At 35.2% G+C, this 20,220-nt stretch overlaps 1 protein-coding gene and 1 non-coding gene across 2 annotated transcripts in view; both read right to left on the bottom strand.

Moving 5' to 3' along the window:
* The window catches only part of Pola1 (DNA polymerase alpha 1, catalytic subunit), a 308,693-nt gene that overhangs the window by 254,280 nt on the left and 34,193 nt on the right, over positions 1-20,220 (bottom strand). The window contains exons 17-26 of the mRNA XM_046425334.2: positions 19,485-19,546; positions 18,071-18,160; positions 14,949-15,065; positions 13,543-13,718; positions 10,605-10,734; positions 10,001-10,120; positions 7,813-7,912; positions 5,900-6,024; positions 3,418-3,567; positions 2,865-2,987 (exon numbers count right to left, since the gene is read on the bottom strand). Of these exons, the coding sequence (XP_046281290.1) occupies positions 2,865-2,987; positions 3,418-3,567; positions 5,900-6,024; positions 7,813-7,912; positions 10,001-10,120; positions 10,605-10,734; positions 13,543-13,718; positions 14,949-15,065; positions 18,071-18,160; positions 19,485-19,546 (1,193 nt within the window). The remainder of the gene's footprint in view (positions 1-2,864; positions 2,988-3,417; positions 3,568-5,899; positions 6,025-7,812; positions 7,913-10,000; positions 10,121-10,604; positions 10,735-13,542; positions 13,719-14,948; positions 15,066-18,070; positions 18,161-19,484; positions 19,547-20,220) is intronic.
* On the bottom strand, positions 6,747-6,876 carry LOC124079671 (small Cajal body-specific RNA 24). Its single transcript, XR_006847422.1, has one exon. It is a non-coding gene; the product is annotated as a small Cajal body-specific RNA 24 (non-coding RNA).

The raw sequence follows: 20,220 nt of genomic DNA on the forward strand, positions 1-20,220 counted from the left end.
CCATTCCATCTTATCACCAAAAAAAAAACATTTAATAAGTTATGAAAGTATTCCAAAATCTCCTTAAAAGGACTCTCATTTTACACTTTATCCAACCTATTGTTATCCCTTTAATAACTAAGAGATGCTTGAAAATCACAGACTTAACAGTACATATGAAAAATTCTAGCAAACTCAAAGAGAGATTATCCCATAGACTATTTCCATCTGCTACTGCTAATAATTATCACCAATACTTTAATAATCATTTTTATCTTAGCAAATAATTTGTGTAGAGGACTTTGAATCTTCTAGAATAGTTCCAGGGAGGAGTTGTATAATTATTATTTCTCATTAACCTCATATTAAAGACCTACTTCCCATAGGTGCAATATTCATCATGATTTACTGAAAGGAATAAGGGGGGAAGGGACAGAAACAAAGAATTCAAATCACATGATTATTTCTACATTTGTCTGAAATTCTTTGTTTTTTAGTGAGGCGAGTAGGGGTTTTTAAATCATTTATTTAGTAAAAATTTGTTGTTATATTTTTGTATAACAGAAAAACAAAAATTGAGCTTAAGCTCCCTATTAAAAATCTAGCTAAGCCAAAATATTGCCCTTAAAATACAATGGATTAGAGGAGTGGGGGAGATCATTGGACAAATTTGGGGCTTATCATTATCAACAGTGCCCTTTTAAGCTTGTGGATTTCTGAGCCAATGCAGAAAATGTAACAACAGGGATTTCCCAACAGCAAGAGGCACTCTCCAAGGGAGTAAATTGTCAACTATTGCCTCTCGTGAGAAACTTAAGAGTAACCTTGATCCAATCTCAATAGTCAACCCATGTATTATCACCCAGTTGGGGCATAGTGAGTGTATTTCCTAATACAAAAATAAGATGGTATTCTATCAGAAGCCACTGGATACATATACAGAAATAAAATTTAAATAATTTTGAAGTAAACTTAGCCTAAGAAACTGAAAACATCCTTCTCTCACTTCAACTAGTCCCTAAAACATCTATATCTTTCTAATGTAAAAAAAGGTCTATGTCTTATGATGAATATCAAAAAAGATGACCTTCTAGAACTAAGAGGCAGAATATAAAGCAGAACCACAGTCATGAAAGATGTTCTGATATGGAGGAGATTGCCCTAATTCCATAAAAGACAATCAGAAAGACATGATTCAAATTCAAAATAGCTACTTGTTATCCTTTACCTCTTTTGGGTTTTAGCTTCCTCTGCAAAAGGGGACGTTAATACCCATGTCAAAAGACTCTTCAGTGGTTTTAATAAAATAATGCAAATAGGTTCTAACATATCACTGGCATTCAATACAAGCTTTGCCCTTCCTTGCTGTGCCCCAAGCCAAGATAGTGCTGCCAACAAAAGAATGACTCTAAACATCCTGATGTTTGTTTCATATTAGTTAGATATGCACTATCCAATAAAGTAGCACTAGTCACATGCAGCTATTTAAATTCATTTTAATTATAATTAAATAAATCTAAAAATTCCAGTTCTTCAGTCAGTTAGTGCTACAGGTTTCATGGCTAGAGACAATTGTATTGGATAGTACAGATAGACAACATTTCATTACCTTCAAATCCTACTGGACAAAGCTGATATAGACTCTAAAGCAGGGGTCAGAAAACTTTTTTTTTTTTTTTCTGAAAGTGCCAAACAGCAAATAATTTAGGCTTTGCAGGCCATGCAAGATTCTATCTTAACTACTCAACTCTGCTATTACCACACAAAAGCAGTCACAGATGATACATAAATGAATGATCTTGGCTCTGTTTCAATAAAATCTCATTTACAAAAATAGATGGCAGGCTAGATTTGGCCCAGAAGGGCATAGTTTGCCAAACCCTGCTCTAGAGGATTCCATGCCCAGACCCCCAATACAAGCATTCTACCCAGAACCACTATCTACCACCTTTAACAATGAGTAGTCTTAAATTCACTGACAGGAAATAGCAATTTAATGGAGTCAAATGAATTTAATATTTACCATAACTATTCTTTTACAAATCAAAAATAGTAATGTACATAGTACTAAACAGATGAAGTTTATAGTGTTCATAAAGTCATAGTACCTAAAATGTGTTTGGTATCTGGTCTATCATTCTAAAGCAGATACTCTCCATCCACATAAATCCAGCCTGACATACTCCTGGAATTCTGAATTTACACACCCAATTAACTGCCTACTTAATATGCCTGGAGATCTATTACTCATCTCAAAGGCAACACATACAAGATGGAACTCTTAATCCCTTAGTAAAAGGCTACATTGGCTTTCCTCCTGACTCCCACCTTTCCCTCACAGATACCAATAGTTAAACTCGGTACCACAAACTAGCTCCCTTATGTTCCCTCTTCAAAAAAGGCCTAACTTGACCAATCTAAACTAGTCATATAAACATTCTCTAGGCCACTGCCCTGTTTTAATTATATCTGCAGAGTATTTACTTCTGTCCTAATATCTTAGTTTTTTAATATTTGTGCATTCATTTAATTACTGTTTGTTTTACCAAAGTATCTTCTTCATAATAGCCCAGGCCTCAAAAACATGTCTCCCTGCCCCCATCACCCTAGGAAGAATACAAGCTTTGCAATAACAGAGACCTATATTCTTGCTTAATTCTCTATCCCCAGTGACTAGAACAAAGTTTGGCACATAGATGTTTAATAATTACCCCCACCCATGAATGAATAAATTTTTATTTAAATGCCTATGTCTTAAACTTTTTCTAAAAAGTGGGTATTTAAATCTAGATAACTAGGGAGCAAACTTGTCTCTCCCACACTACAAAACGTATAGTTAAAAATACTCTAATATTTAGAGATGTGAATATGATTATGCCATTTACCTCCCTTCCTTTGTATGTCACCAAGGCAGCCAGTGGTTTGGCGTAAAATCTGCTGTAGGAAAATCCCAGGCAACCGTACATACTGTTCGCTGTGAGCTTCAAAGCCTTCTGTCGAATGTCATACTGCAAGCCACACAAGGACGAAAGACAAACAACAATATTTGCAGATGCTTAAGAATTACATTAGGTATCTTTCTAGATTACCAGTGAGAAAAAGAACCCCTCAATATCCCTGAAATAAAAAGAGCCCTTAAAATACTCAATCTGTCCTCCAAGGTCTATGATGCCCTAACCTCCTGGAAGCAAGCATATATAGACTCCAAAGTTTCCAGAATTCAGAAAGATCTTGCACAGATACACCCATTGCACATAGAAGTACCTCCTATTCTAAGGCAGTCTAGTGTTTTTGAATGGCAACTTATCCACAAATAAAATAAGCACATGTGTTTGCCCATAGCATCTTGAGTGTTTGTACTATTATATACTATTCCTAAATAATCAAATTGTAAAAGCTGAAATTTTCATTCAGATGTCTCTTAGTGAAAAAATATACCTGAAGAACAAGATCTGGGTTTAAATCTTGCTGTTTCATTAGCTGTTTGACTTGTTTTCTCCGTTCTACCAGTTTCCGGATTTCTCTGGGCAAAATGCCCATTTCTAAGCTTGGATCTGGCAACTCAGGGATCTGTTCTTGTTCTCCATCCTGATAAACACACAACAGAAATTTTCAGAGAGTAAAACTTCAGTAAAATAAAATTCTAAAATAATATTTGGTAGCCACTTTACCCCACGATCACATCTTTAAAAGCTTCTTTCTTATATGAATAAAGATCAACGTTCCCTAAGAAAGAGTTGGAACAGATTGCAGACCATGGCCCTTCCCACTACCACCTCCCTCCCACCCGTGTTCTATCAGCCTGTCATTCCCAATATCTCCCACCCCTGTAGTTACTCACAAATTTTGATTTCATTTAAAGGGATGGGTTTTTACACATGCTACCATCCTCTTCAACAAGATTGAGGAGCAACATGTTTGGGGAAATTGCTTTTAAAATACAAACGCTCAGACAGACTTCTAGGATTTAAAAAAATAACCAGCAGCTAAACTACCATTTTAAAGCATTTGTACGACCAAACAAAATGCTATAGAAATTTAAAACTATGGAGAATCATAGCAATTATTGTAAATGTTTTAGACTAAAAATAAAAAGCTAAATACTAAACTAGCAAATTTCTTTTAAGAATTTGAAGCACATTTAAATAGGCCATGACATTTCTAAAAATTAATACAAATATATTCCTTAGCACTGATGTAATACTTTTTACCTATAAATTGCTTTACAATTGGCAGAAGAATAGCAACATTTTTAAAAAGCAACCAGCAGTCTTCTTATATTAAAATTTACAGCAGGGAAAGCATTAGACCATTTTTCTCAAGTCTCCATTAATTCTATTAACAGGCTACAAAGAAAAGCCAGATGCATTTGCCCTTTCAAAGGTACAAAATTTAAAATAAACCTCTTAGCTTAAAGTATGTCAAGTCAATGCCATTTGATAAGCCAGCCTTTACAAAGTATCTAATTTTATAAAGATCAATATCTGCAAATGAACACTCTTAGAATAGTAATAGGGACCTATTGTTTTCCAATATAGCACATGATGATAGCAGACCTATTAAAAAGATCCTGCTACACATTCCAATTTATTTACAGCAACTATGAAAGTCAAATGAAAAGTAAACTTGAAACGATCTGGAGTCAAAAAATTTGCACTCCCAGCTTCACCATCACTACCTATGTGACACTAACTGATCTGAAGATAAAATATTGTACATGAAAATGATACAGAATCCATTAATAGCTACATGTATATTTCTTAGGTGACTTCTAAAGTCCTTCTACTCTGAAAGGATTCTGTTATATATCCAGAATCCAAATTGAAAAGCTCAAATAAACAAAACACTGCTGGGCAGCAGTTGGGAAAAAGGGCTGGATAATGATAATTACCACGTGCTGGTACAGTAGTAGGACAAAGCCCAAAGAATATTAATCAAAGGCAGTCACTATTTGGGAGGTTGTCTACCCAATACCACCTCTGTAAGATTATCCTCTAGTCCCATAGAAAGATTCATATTTAACAGCCAGATTTGTACTCTGTGAACCCACTCCTGTGGTCACAAGTGATAGGACCAGAGGTGCTCACTGACCTAGGCAAGCCTATTAGATTCTCTTTTTTTGGGAATATGGAATTGGAAATGAAAAACAGCTCCTGGGCAGGTGGCTGGAACTAAACAACATGTAAATTAAGAAGCTAGAGGGCAAATAGGCATCTTCTGCTATGAAGAAAGAGAAGGAAGGAAGGAAAGGAGGACAAAGGAAAGAAGGAAGGAAAGCAAGCAGGCAGGTAGAAAAGAAAAAATAGAAGTATCAATACATGTTACAACACAGATGGACCTTGAAAATAATGTGCAAAGGAAGATACAAAAGACCACATGTTGTATGATTCCATTTATATGAAATGTCCAGAATACACAAATCTATATAGGCAGAAAGATTAGTGATTCCCTAGAGCTGGGAGGAATGGGGGGAGGGATATGATAGTAAAATGTTTCCTTGGGAAATAATAAAAATGTCCTAAAGATGAATATAGTAATGATTACAAACTGAATAATCTAAACGCCAGGACTGCATGGTTTAAATATGTGGATTGTAATGTGTGTGAATTATACCTCAATAACACTACTTTTAAAAAGATACAGAACCAATTTATCTCTTTCTGGACAACCTCTCTTTTGATAACTAAGGACATAATTAATATATCCTTTAAGAAGAAATACTACAGGGACTGGGGTTGTGGCTCAGTGGTAGAGCGCTTGCCTAGCATGCATGAGGCACTGGGTTTGATCCTCAGCACCACATAAAAATAAAGGCATAAAGAAGAAGAAGAAAAACTACAACACTAACTCCTTTGGTTCTCCTCCTCCTTTAAGCAATACTTTTAATCCTAATTTCAAGAGACCCCAGTTAAATACAAACCTCTGTAACTTTCTGTGTCTCTGAAGCAACTCTTTGCACTGTTGTAAAACAAATGTTAAATTCCTGAATGATGGAAGGGTATAAACTGTTGAAGTCCAGCAGCAAAATAAACTTATCATAAAAACCTGAAATAAAAAGGTCACATAATGTCAAAAAAGTCTAAAGAAAAACACTGTCAAAACATATTAGAAGTACTCTATTAAAAAGTGTAATAGAAACCATATACTCTCCAGCACTATAAAGCAGACAAAAGAGACAGAGTGGACTATCACACCATAAAATGACTTGGATTAGCGTGAAAGCCCAGATCACAAAAGATTGATGAAAAGATTCTGTCTCCCCATGAAACCAGCTTGAACCAGTCCTTCCCCAACAATCCCCAAATATACCATTATTATGGGAAAACACCACTCAGGGCCAATTATTTTGGAGACAGATCATATCTACTTCCAAAAGAATGTTGCTAAATTCTCCCTCAAGCAAGCATTCCTTCCCACCTATTCTCTCACCCAACACCAAATAAAACACCAGGGGCTGGGGATGTGGCTCAAGCGGTAATGCATTTGCCTGGCATGCACGGGGTGCTGGGTTCGATCCTCAGCACCACATAAAAATAAAATAAAAGATGTTGTGCCCACCGAAAACTAAAAAATAAATATTAAAAAATTCTCTCTCTTTTAAAAAAAAACCACCAGTAAGTGTGTGGATATCCACTCCCAGCTTCACCATCACTATATATATATATATATATATATATATTTTACAAACACACCTTCAAACAATAAAATGGGTAGCCCATTTACCTGTACATGAACTGTGCTGAAAACCAGATAAGAAATATTTATATGAATGTCAGTAGTGGAACGATCCACCCTTTTTGCTTACAAAAGGTGAACAGAAAGCTACTGTATTTCTCTAGGACATTTACAAAGAGTTTCCTTCACTTTGAGAAGAAACTGAATAAAAATAAATGTCCAGTATTAAGACAATAACCATAAACATATATTATTGACAGCTTACCCTGTGTCAAACAATTCTATTTATTCCTTAAATCCCTCTATAGTAGATTATTCTTATATCCATTTTACAGAAGAAGAAAACAAGTCTTATAGATGTTCAACAGGCAACACAAGATCACATAGTCAGCATTCAAGTCCAAATGTAACACCAAAGTATTACTATTCCATGTGACTCCAACCAATAATAAATCCACTTTTGTCAAAAATGTCTCCTACTCAGAGTGAATTACTTGATAAAATTCACATTATGTCCAACAATGTGAATATGTGTAACACTGCTATTGAACTGTACACTTAGAAATGGTCAAAACGGCTTAAAAATAAGATCCTTTCTAGCTCCACCACAAAACATTATCTTTGCCACTCTTGACAAGGAAAAGTTATTCTCCTGTTAAAGTTTGATTTTGTGGCTATTATCTGTATTTAACTCTGTTGGCCAAATGAACTGGTCCTAGCATACTGGCAGAGGCAGAACCTACCCTCACAGAATGGAGGGAAGAAAGGAGAGGTACTCCCATTGCAGGACAAATAGCTTCTACACTGGACCAGGGGTTGGCAAAGCATGCACAAACCAAACTCAGCTAACTGCCTATTTCTGTATCATTCATAAGCTAAGAAATATTTTTAAGTGGTTAGAAAAAGTAAAAAAAAAAAAAAAAACAGTATTTCAAGATATGTAAAAATTATATAAATAAAAATTATACTAGAATAGCAGAAAAATCCACATTAATTCCATACTAGCTGACTGGCAAACAAGATTTGCACAACATACAAGATAAAAATAAGATCGTTATGAGATCTACTTGCTGACTTCCAAGATCCAGTACAGGTCTAGCTATACATGAAAAAAAATCCTTAACGCCCAGAGTAAACCAATCCAAGGTCTCATCTTACCAACTTTGGGGTCCAAAACCAAGCCTCCAGCATAAGCTGCTTTCTTCCGCCCTTTCTTGTATTTATTGGTCTCTCCATCAATTTCTTCATCTTCATCTCCCTAATGTCAAATGAAAGATAACTTCATCAGCCAGCAATTAATTAATTAATTAGGAAGTCTTACCATTCTCTCTTTTTCAATAACAGTACTTAGTTTTAACCAACATTATTTTTAGTTAATGGTTCTACCTATGGGAAAAGACAATTATTGTAATATGTTCATGAATCAAAATGAATGCCAAGCATGGTAGTTTCCTAAGCAATGCTATATCTCAGATTATATGCAAGTTCTATTTTAAATATTTCTGAATTCATAGAAAGTTCATATTTTTTAATTCATGATTATTAAAAATTCAACTTTTCATATTATACAGAATTTGAAATTGTAAAAGGGTCCTATTAAATTCATCACTCTAACATTCATGATGTAAAAAAACTACAGTATTTCACATAGGTATTATCGTTCTCTTTTTTTTTTTTTGCGGGGGGCGGGGGGTAGGTGGTACCAGGGATTGAACTCAGGGGCACTCAACCACTGAGCCACATCCCCAGCCCTATTTTGTATTTTATTTAGAGACAGGGTCTCACTGAGTTGCTTAGTGCCTTGCCAATGCTGTCAAAGGCTGTCTTTGAATTCATGATTCTCCTGTCTCAGCCTCCTAAGCCACTGGGATTATAGGCATGCACCAATACACTCCAGCTTTTTTTTTAGATGGGATTTTGCTACGCTGCCTAGGGTGACCTCAAATGCCTAAGTTCAAGTGAATTCTCCTGTCTCATCCCAAGTAGCAGAGGGACTATAGGCACATGCCACGATGCCTGGCTCACTCTCATTGTACAGAATGAGAGTTGTACAGAACAAAATAAGTATGTTCATATACTGAAAATCCATTCCTGTGTAGTTTACTATTGGCCCACATTTAATGCTTCTGGAGAAATTAAATAGTTCTAAATTAATATTCACTATTAATTTTGGTAAGGTTCATAAAACAAGTAAATACAAGAACCTTAATCACACTTTTTTTTAAAGAGAGAGTGAGAGAGAGAGAGAGAATTTTAATATTTATTTTTTAGTTTTTGGTGGACACAACATTTCTATTTGTATGTGGTGCTGAGGATCGAACCTGGGCCGCACGCATGCCAGGCGAGCGCGCTACTGCTTGAGCCACATCCCCAGCCCCCTTAATCACACTTTCAACATTAAATTTCCATTCTGTATCATTTACCATCAATAGATAGAACAGTAGCTAAAGTTTTAGCCCCAATATGATGGAGGCCACTTCAGAAACCTGATTGTAGTGTTCATAATCATACTAGTTCAAACCGAGTATCCCCAATCTAAAAATCTAAAATCTGAAGTGCTCAAAAATATGAAACAGGGGCTGGGTTGTGGCTCAGTGGTGAATCGTTCGCCTCACACATGAGAGATCCTGGGTTCGATCCTCAGCACCATATAAAAATAAATAAACAAAATAAAGATATTGTGTCAATGTATAACTAAAAAATATATTTAAAAAAATATGAAACATTTTGAGTACCAACATGATGCCTTATTCAAGTAGAAAATCCCCACTTCATGTAACAGGGTACAGTCAAAACACAGGTACACTAAAAATATGGTATAAAATTACTACAGGGTATTATATAAGGCATAAAACAATTTTGTGTTTCGACTTCAATCCCATCCCCAAGATACCTCATTACAAAAATGCAAATATTCCAAAATCTGGAAAAAAAATCAAAATCTGAAACACTTCCAGTTCCAAGCATTTTAGATTACAGATATTAAAACTGTACAGAAAAAATGCAACATAAAAAGCTCACTGGTTTAAGGAAATTAAAGGTTTAACTGACATTAAGCTTTGGATAGTGGTTAAGTGACAAAACATTTTCCATGTGTAGCTATCTACCAAAAAGGTCTAATTCCACCTTTAAGAATTTCATATTTCACAAATAATTTTGTCTGTACAGAAAAAAAGTAGAGAAGGAAACCATACAAACCCACTGGAACAAACTTGACATGATTTCTAGTACACAGGGGATTATTCTAGAGGCAGATGTTATTGCAGCAATTAAAAAAAAAAAAGCTATCTAGGTAATTAAAAAGGAGGAATAAGAAAAGCAAAATACTACGTAATTTTGGACCCACCAGTTTTTGCTGAGACTTTCTGAAAATCTGCTTGTCAGGCACGATATAGTTGTTTTCATAAAATGCATGAAGCAACAAGAACTCGTTACGTTCAGATCGTCCACCCATCAGTGTCCTGGACTATTAAATAGAAATTCTTTTTACAATTTGAGCTCCAAATCACAACAAACAAAAACAACTTTGAGTTAGTTATTTTTAATTTTATCATGATACCTCCTTCAAAACTACTACTAAAATAAAGGCTGCTTTTTTTGGGGGGGAAGTAGTAAATTATTTCTAACATTTTCTTTAAGCATTATAAAAGAGACAGCTTAAAGTATTAACAACTTGGCTATTTCTTTACTCCCAAAAGGACCATTCCACCAGACACATCCAGATGTTAGAGAGATGATCCTTATGTTCACCCAAATTTCAGCACACTGCACCTGGCATTCCTCCCCTTCTCCCAACCAGTTTTTCCTTTTACAAAAGATGCCCAGCTTTCAGAATCCAAGTTACTCATTTTATAAGCATGCATTTAGACTCATTATCATATAACAACTACCCCAAGCAAGCACTGACTCCAACAGGAAATGCTTTTTCCCCCTTTCTAAGTTAAATTTACCATAATGTTCCCAGCGATGTTAGTGATCTGCAATGCTAATGGAAGAACATTTAGCTCACACATGATCTGCAAAATGAACCTGGCATCTTTCCAGGTGTGTTCCAACAGGTACAACAGATGAGAAGATTCACTGTACAGAAAAGTAAGAATGAAACAGAATCAAGTAATTAAAAGAAACAATAACTATAATCAGAACTTCATAAAATATTACAAGGAATTTTTGGTATAAGTAACTTCAGAGCAACAGCACCTTGCCTTTGGAAACAATTTAAAAGAAGGTCGGTATGTAATTAGGAATTCATTTATACCATTGATCCCGGTGCTCTTCTCTAAGCACAAAAAAATTCTACAAAAAAATTCATATGTGTTAATAACTGCATACCTGAAAATCACTGAATCCTTTCATTCATTCTATGAAACAAGCATATATTGCATGTTTACTGTGCACTAGGCACTGGCTATAACCAAAATGGACAGGAAGTCCTATCCTCATGGAGTTTAAATCCTCATGGGGAAGACAAGAGTATAAAAAATAAAAATAAATTAAATATGTAGTGTATTATATAATGCAAAGTGTTAAAGAGAAAAAGTTAAGCCCCAAAGACAGTATAAAGTATCAAGAGCAGAGACTGAACTTTTAGTTAGAGAACCAGAGAAAACTTCATTGAAAATAAAGACCTGGAAGTGGTGAACAAGTGTTATGATTTAGAGCTGAAATGACCCCCAAAAGCTCATGTGTTGAAAGCTTGGTCCCCAGTACAGTACTGTTCAGAGGTGGGGCCTTTGGGAGGTATAGCTGGATTATAAGGATTATAGCATGATTCATCCATGATGGGTTTGGGAGGTGGCAGAAACATTTAAGAAGTGGGCCTAGTAGGGGGATGCCCTTGAGGGTATACTTCTCTTTCTCTTTCATTCTCTCCTCCCCATGTGTTCCCCACCATGTTCTGCATTTAGACTCATTATCATATAACAACTACCCCAAGCAAGCACTGAATCCAACAATGCTTAAACGCACAAGCCTAAATGCGACAACAACAGAGTCAACCAACTACAGATGAAACCTCTAAAATTGTGAGCCAAAATAAATCTTCCCTTGACTTGCTCTTCTCAGGAAATTTTGTTACAGCACAGAAAGCTGACTAACACAGGAGCAAGCCTTATGGAAAGGTATCTGAGGGAAGAGCAATCCAGGTAGTCAGAAGAGCATTCCAATGCTCTGAGCTGGTTATAGACAGTGCCTAATGCACAGTAAACATGCAATATATGCTTACTTCATATATGGTAGTTTCAGGACCTGGAAGTACATCAATATGGCTGAATGAGAGAGAATGATAGTGAGAGCAGAAGACAGTCAACAGCATAGAGACACAGTGCATAGGACCCCATAAGCCAAAATAAAAACCAGTTTTACTCCAAATGAAACAGTCAATGGGAGATTTTGAGCTGACTTTAATTTTAGCAGGATAACCTTGGTCCTGGATTAAAAATAAACCACGAAGGAGCAAGAACAAAACCAAGGAGACTGGTAATATAAGACCCAGTGCTACAGTTTGAATATGGTTTATCGCTCTGAAACTCATGTTGGAATTTAATCCCCATTGTGAAATATTATGAGGGTAGAAACTTAAATACTAAAGTATTTAAAGTGGGGGCTTTGAGCCCCCATGATTAAATGCAGGTAGCTTTATAAGAAGAGAAAAAAGAAAGCTAAGGATACACACATGCACTCTCTGCCTCTCACCAGGTGATACACTGTACCACCTCAGGACTCTGACAATAAGAAGATCATCATTAGATGCAGCTCCTCAAGCTTAGACCTTCAGAACCATAAGTCAAAATAAACCTCCTTTCTTTATAATTTTCCCAGTCTGTGGTACTGTATTATAAACAACAGAAAACAGACTAAGACAACTTCAATTCAGGGGGAAGGGGATGGTGGCCTGAACCAGGGTAGGGTCAATGGAGGTGAAAAGATGTTGTCAGGTCTAGATATATTTAGAAGAGCTGATAGAATTACCTAATGGATCTACTGTAGGATATCAGAGAGAGGAACCAAGGAAGCCTCAGAGGTTTAGGGGAGAAGATGACTGAAGGCTTACAATGGTAATGAAAAAATAGAGGTATCATTAATTTAGTAAGGGAAGACTACAGAAAGACAATGGGAGAAGATCAGAGCTCAGTTCTGAACAAACTAAAGGTTCATATTAAACATCAAGTGGATACATGAATCTGAAATGTAGGGGAAAAGTCAAAACTGAATAAACACAGTGAGGAGCATCAGCCCCCATATGGTATTTAAATTTTCAAGACAATGAGATTACTTGGAGAGGATACAAGGTCAAAAGAGAGCAGCAGTCCAAGAACTCTGGAGAAACAGGTAGGAAAACATGAAAAAATGGCCAGAGAAGTAGCAGAAACCTTACTTTAAAAACAAGCAAGTAATATCTCTAAATGGCTTAGTGATTGCTCAGTTTTTTGTATTTCCAAAATATCTCATTAATTATGTGAAAGAATGGGGCTGGGGTTGTGGCTCAGTGGCAGAGGACTTGCCTAGCATGTGTGAGGCACTGGGTTCGATCCTCAGCACATGTAAATAAATAAATAAAAAATAAAGGTACATCAACAACTAAGAAATATTTAAAAAATTAAGTGAAAGAAGTGTCAAACTCTAAATTCATATCAATTTCCAAATTACCAATAGGAAACATCAAGGTAGTGTTAAAACATGTGAAGGAGATGGACATAAACAGATCAAATTAGAATAATTCAAGAAGTAAACTAGTTCAAATTATGAAGTAACGGACATGGTGGTGCTGACATAAAGACAATTTTCTGCTCCATGGTACCATGGCACAGGTCCCTATAGCTTAAGGATAGTAGTGGCATCCTTCAATTGCTAATTTCAAGACAGATTCTAAAGAATCTGGGATCATACCTGTACATGTTTCGTACATTTTCCATTGGAATTGCAACCCTTTCCATTTTCAGAATCTGTTGAACAAGTTCAGACAAATGGTAGCTTTTGCAATGAATCAATTCCTTTGCTGAAATTTCCACATCACAGATCATTCGGCCACAGGTAGCATTTCTTTCAGCAAATCCACTCCGGCCCTACAAAGATGAGGACAAAAAGCAAGTCCCATGAACATTCCATGCTATCCTACTTTGAGGTTGACCTCAAAATTACAAAGATAAAATTCTCGTTCTTCCATTTATCAATGAAAATTTTTGAACATTTACCATGTATCTGATTGACACTATTCTAAGGATATGGCAGTGAACAAAGTAAAAACAAAACTAAGAATCCTGACTTTATTTTTATTGTATATATTCAATGAATAACATAAATAAGAAAGTATATAGTTTTAGGAGTTAATAAGTTTCTGGCAAAGGGGAAAAGTAGAGTCGGGTAGGAGGGATAAGGAATTTGGGGGGACTATACCTAAAGGTATAGACTGGTTGGGGTATACCTCACTGAGAAGATTCCATATTCAGAAAAGTCTGAAGGGAGTATGAAGGGAAAAAGGGGTTAGATAAGCAAATGTTTACAGTAAGTAATAATAACCTCTTCACCTTAAAGATATGAACAGAAAAAGAAGAGTAAGAGTCCCAACTCTGATAGCAGAGAACAGCAGCAGAATCCTCAAGAGATCATTATAAAAGGGACAGATTCCTAAGTTCTCTGATGAGATAACATGCTGATTTTATTTGTAAGCTTTAGGTAAAATAAGACTTCAATCTCTGAACAGTATCAGGGTTAGGAAGAAGGTGCTTCATACAAAGATGACCAAAACCTCTCCACATTTGAAGCAAGCAAGCAGAATAAAAAATACATAGGCTTTAAAAGAGTCAGACTGACCTAGGTTCAAATCTCAGTTCTTCCCCTACTAGACCTGTGTGAATGTCTACAAAATGAAATTGAAGTTGCTATGAGAGGCTAACTACATGAGAAAGCACACAGCTCACTGCTTTCTTATATTTCACATTAACTCCCTTCCATTCATTCTTCCCATCTTCCTGAATGATAATACTCAATTAATTCTGAACCCTGCAACCCTACCCTAAGGCCTATCACTTTAGGAATGCTGAAGTAAAAGTAATATGTATGTGCTGTCTTTCTTTACTATTTCTAGATTCCAATCATTGATTTAAAAAATGACCAGTGGCTTTTTCAAGTAAAATGCTGGATTCCAAGGAAAAGACATTTGGTACCAAAGTTAAAATGTACTGAAGTTAGTATAAGACAATCAATTCCTATTCAAAAAAGTGTAGTGCTTTCTTGGTAAGTACCCAATAAAAAATGGCAAATAAAAGAAATAAGATTTTCAAAACTACTATTACCCCAAGCTTTGGCATGGTGGATCGCTTCAGACGACCTATCTTGGACCAGTGAGGAACTTTGCACACATTAATTCGCTGCAGTAGCACTTCCAGTTCAAACCCATAAATATTATGACCCTAGGCAGAAAAAGGAGGCAGCCAATAACATTATAACAAACGCAAATTAGATGATTTATCTTCAAACACACAGAATTTCTTTGCCCTTTCTTTTTCTGGTCTCTAATTGAAGACATCGTGAGCTTACCTCAGATTGGGGGTCCTTTCTTCTTCAGGAATTTATTCATCAGCAGCATTCATTAGCCTTGACATTAACAAGGCTGCTAAGCAGATTGCTTGAATAAACTTTATTTCATACTAATTGATGCAAGGTTCATATGATCTCTTTTAATTTGCAGCTCATGCCTCACAATCTCAAAAGCAAATGTAAATTTTAACATCCCATACTTTTACATGATCACTAAAAGCTGTATTCAAACAATTCAATTTTGCTTCCTTAAAAACAGAAAACCAGCTTGTGCTGTAGGAGTTTGCAAAAAAACTTCTTAGAAAATTCAGGAATTGCATTTGGCTTCTTTAAAAACTGAGTTCAAACCCTACTGATTTAGATACTTAATAAACATGCAACAAAATAAATATATAATACCAATGAATAGTTCAAGTAAAAAACTTAAAAAGAAGTAAACAAAATTATATAGAACAGAAAATAACTCAAAATGCAACTAGATTTTTCATTTCTATAATTTCCAATTTCTGTCACGTGAATAACATTACTCACTTAATTAAAAATTAGACGAGGTTCAAAATAATTGTTATCAATAAATAGATTTACTTGATACTAATTTTAATTAAAAACATATACTACCACTTGGAGTACACAAAATCAATGAGACAGAAGGCAGAATGATGGTTGCCAGGGGCTAGGGGAAACGAGGAGGTAATTAGTACCATTTCAGTTTCAGAAGATGAAGAATTACAGAGATGGATGATGTTAATGGCTGCACATTATGTATGTAGCTAATATCCCTGAATTGTACACTTAAAAGCAGTCAAAATGGTTAATTTTATGTTATGTGTACTTTACCACCACATAAAAACAATATACCCCATTATATATTTATGGCAGTTTTGTCTATTAAAGTCCCAAAGGATTATAAGAATGTATCATTTTCAAATTATCATGCCTGGGATCAGGGACCCAAACTCATGTCAGGACTCTATCTTACATTTGAATTTCTCACTCAGACCTGGCTCTAACATCCTAAGTCAGGCCAGGTATCATAGTGCTCCAAGACATCACTCTGGGGACCAAATTACTGTTAGTAGAGACTAGGTGAGGGCCCAGTGCTAAGCCAGAGGACTATGGACAGATTTTTTCACACTTTAAATATGGGTCCTGAAATAACAAAGGGATGTGGGTGCAGAGACATTTTTAACAATCCACAGGCTTTCAGGACAGTAGCTATGCCACTGCAAGATAAGACATCTGAGAATAAAAATGAACCTAAAGGATATGGCAAACATTTTTGCAAGGCTTCAATATAACCAGATTACTTTATGACTTTGGCAGTAAATAGATGGATCTAGAGACTATCATACTAAGTGAAATAAGCCAATCCCAAAAAAACATGTTGAATGTTCTTTCTGATATGTGGATACTAACACACAACAAGGGGAGGGAAGAATAGAAATTAAGTGTATTAGACAAAGGGGATGAAGGGAAGGGAGAAGACTGGGAATAGAAGAGATCGTAGAATAAATAGGACATAACTTTCTTATGTTCATATATGAATACATCACCAGTGAAACTCCACATCACGTACAACCACAAGAATGGGATCCCAATTAGACTAAGTTATACTACATGTACGTATAATATGTCAAAATACACTCTACTGCCAGATGCAGTGGCATATGCCTGTAATCCCAGTAGCTCAAAAGGCTGAGGCAGGAGGATTGTGAGTTCAAAGCCAGCCTCAACAACTTTGTGAGGCCCTAAGCAACTTAGCAAGACCCTATCTCAAAAAACAAACAAACAAAAATACCCTACTCATGTATATCTAAAAACAACACATTTTTACAACATCTTTTAAAAAGAAGCTGTAATATAAGAACAGTTTTTAATTAATTTTTCTAACACTAAAAATATATATATAGGGGCAGGGGTGTGGCTCATTGGTAGAGCACTTGCCTGGCATGTGTGAGGCACTGGGTTTGATCCTCAGCACCACATATAAATAAACAAAATAAAGGTATTGTGTCCATCTACCACTAATATATATTATAACCATATTACTAATATCATATTTAAAATATAGGCATTTATTATACTTTCTGTCAAAAAATAAAACAATAGAGTTTGACTGATCAATTGACCCAGAAAAAAAGACAAAAGGAAGAATTCCTATCAAGAAGCATATAAAGGAAGGCCAAAAAACACACAAAAGTAAATATCTTGCTTTATAACTTCTACGAACTGGGGCAAAACAATGAATTATTAGCTCTCACTATCTAGTCGGAACATGGGAAGTTGTCAAGAGAAAAAAAATTGCTAGTATGAGCTCTCAAAGGAATGTCATAGAGATCCACTAGGCTCATAAAACTAAAATACTTAGTTTTCTGATTTGCACCAAATCAAGGGAATTAATTAACTCCTGTTGACTCTATACATCTGGGTCACTAAGCAAAAATTTTAAAGATACTAACAGCTTATATACATTTATTTACTGATATGCTGGTCTCGTCAACTGTAAATAACTAGAGTGTTTTAAACTTCAATAATAATTCAAGGGTTGCTTTAATATTAGGGAAAAAAAGCCTAGGGGGCTGGGGATATAGCTCAGTTGGTAAAGTGCTTGCCTTGCATGCACAAAGCCCCGGATTCAATCCCGAGCAACACACACACACCACACACACACACACACACACACACACACAAAGCCTATCTTATAGTAGGCAAGGGTTTTTCCCCTTTCTATTTGCAATTAGTATAGCAATGCATTTCACTCTGAAAAGATTCTTTGGAGCTCAAAAGTAAATAAACAATAAAAATAACCAATAAAGTCACACTGAAAAGAACTAAGAAATGAAGAGTTTCCCTGCAACATGATCAAAAAGCTACTTACCACAATGATATCAGGATCAATTTTGTGAACTTTTGCAAGGAAAAAACCTAGCAGTGTTCTTTCTGTTGTAGCAACCTCAACCTTCACATTCTGTTAATAAAAACACACCAGTCACCAACTCTTTAAAGTATTGTACCTTGGCTTCTTGTTTAACCAGGATTAAGATTTCTTAGGGTTAAAAGAAACTCCCCATTTCAAAACTAAATGCAGCAATGAAATTTTAGATTCTAGGTTTTGCAATAATAATTGCACAAAGTCTCTGAGGAGCTCATTCTAGTAATATGCATGAGAATAAAGCAAAATTTTAAGTGCTAAGCAACAGCAAGAGCAGAAATGTCCTTCCACAGAGACATGTTTGTACATTGGACACATTTGAAAGCAAATAAATCAGAGTACCTTTCAAAAGCATTATTTAATTTCTTATATAATCCCTGGTAGACTTCACTGTTGATGTATTTATCAGGAAAAGAAATCCCAAGGATTATATAAACTATTCTCAAATAATGGTATAAGAACAGATAAATAAGAAACTAGACTAAAAACAAATATAAAAATTATGAGTATTTTAAATATAAATAAAATCTATCTTTATACAAAAGCCTTCCACTTGGATTACTGAATATAAATCAAGTATTCAATCTGCTCTTATTAAAAATCTCTTAAAATAGAAGTTGATAACTATATGTATTCCATAACTACGTCACAAAAATGTCAGTTTGACTCTACAAGAATTCCTAGGTCACTGTACTTGGATAGGTAATTCAGGACATGTCACAAATGATAGCCTAACCTAAAAGTACCCCCAAACTGTTAGACTTCTCAAGTCAATTTAAAATAATATACATGAAACCTGACAGGGTTGCAGCATTTGATTTTGTCACGTGAAGACATTAACAAGTGAACTTTTAATCAAACATTATTACCCTATGTGTATATATGATTACACAACTAGTGTGATTCTACATCATGCGCAACCAGAAGAATGAGAAGTTATACTCCATTTATGTATGATGTGTCAAAATGCATTCTGTCGGGCTGAGGTTGTGGCTCAGTGGCAGAACACTTGCCTGGCATGTATGAGGCACTGGGTTCGATTCTCAGCACCATGTATCAATAAATAAAGGTCCATTGACAACTAAAAAAAAAATCTTAAAAAAACACATTCTGTCATGTATAACTAATTAGAACAAATTTTAAAAAAGGAGATGAAAGAAAAAAAGAAACAATGTACGCTCCAAAAAAATTATTTATTTATATTGAATACATTTAGCTTTGTGAAAAGCTCACTACATTTTATTATTCCCCTGCCATTTTATTAAGGGCCCAGAAAAAAATTCATGGAGCATACTATCCTCCTATTTTCTTTCCAAACAAATAAATACTTCATATTTAAAAGGAATAATTAGCTATTTACCTTTTCCTTAATGACTTCAATGAAAGCACATGGAAAAATACAGTCCTTCGGTTTAGATACAACTATAAGAAGGGGGAAAAAAATTCCAAAACCCATTTTATTGTAATTTCAGGTAGACATCAATGCATGTTTCCAAATAGAAATTTAGAAATTAGATATAAATATTCCCCCATCCCTAAAATGTTAAAAGGTTCAAGTATTTTCATTGATCATGTTGGGATTCAAATGAATAGCCAAGCACAGAACTCTATCCCTACAATTGTTAAAACTTTGATCAAATTTTGCTATCCATCAAAGTCAAAATGAATGATTATAACATTCTCTCCCAAAGGAAATCCCACAACCACCAAAGCCTCAACCAGTTTACAATGAAGTAACTCAGTTCAAACTTCTCAAACTTGGAAAAGATGACAGTTTCTCCTCTACACCATAAAAATAGCTGTTCTCACAGTAACACACAGAGGAGGTGAATAAAGGCTTGTTGAAATGAGCTAATGACTAGTTTCTTCCACATTTTCTTCAAGCTATTAGCAGTGTTTTATTCCATGTATTCCCCCTACTTAAGTGATAAACTTCACGGTAATCATAAATTTTGTTTTATGTTTAGCAAAACTAATGTGTTGCTAAAACAAAATAAATTTGCTAAAACAAAATTTATTTAACTGGCTTTCAACATGGACTATATCAGAATCCTCCTTGGAGACTGACTCATTAAACACACAGAATTCTGTTGATG

This window comes from Marmota monax, unplaced genomic scaffold, assembly GCF_021218885.2.
Source record: "Marmota monax isolate L192 unplaced genomic scaffold, Marmota_monax_Labrador192_F-V1.1 WCK01_AAM20220418_F8-fsc00075, whole genome shotgun sequence".
In the NCBI taxonomy this organism is placed as follows: Eukaryota; Metazoa; Chordata; class Mammalia; order Rodentia; family Sciuridae; genus Marmota; species Marmota monax.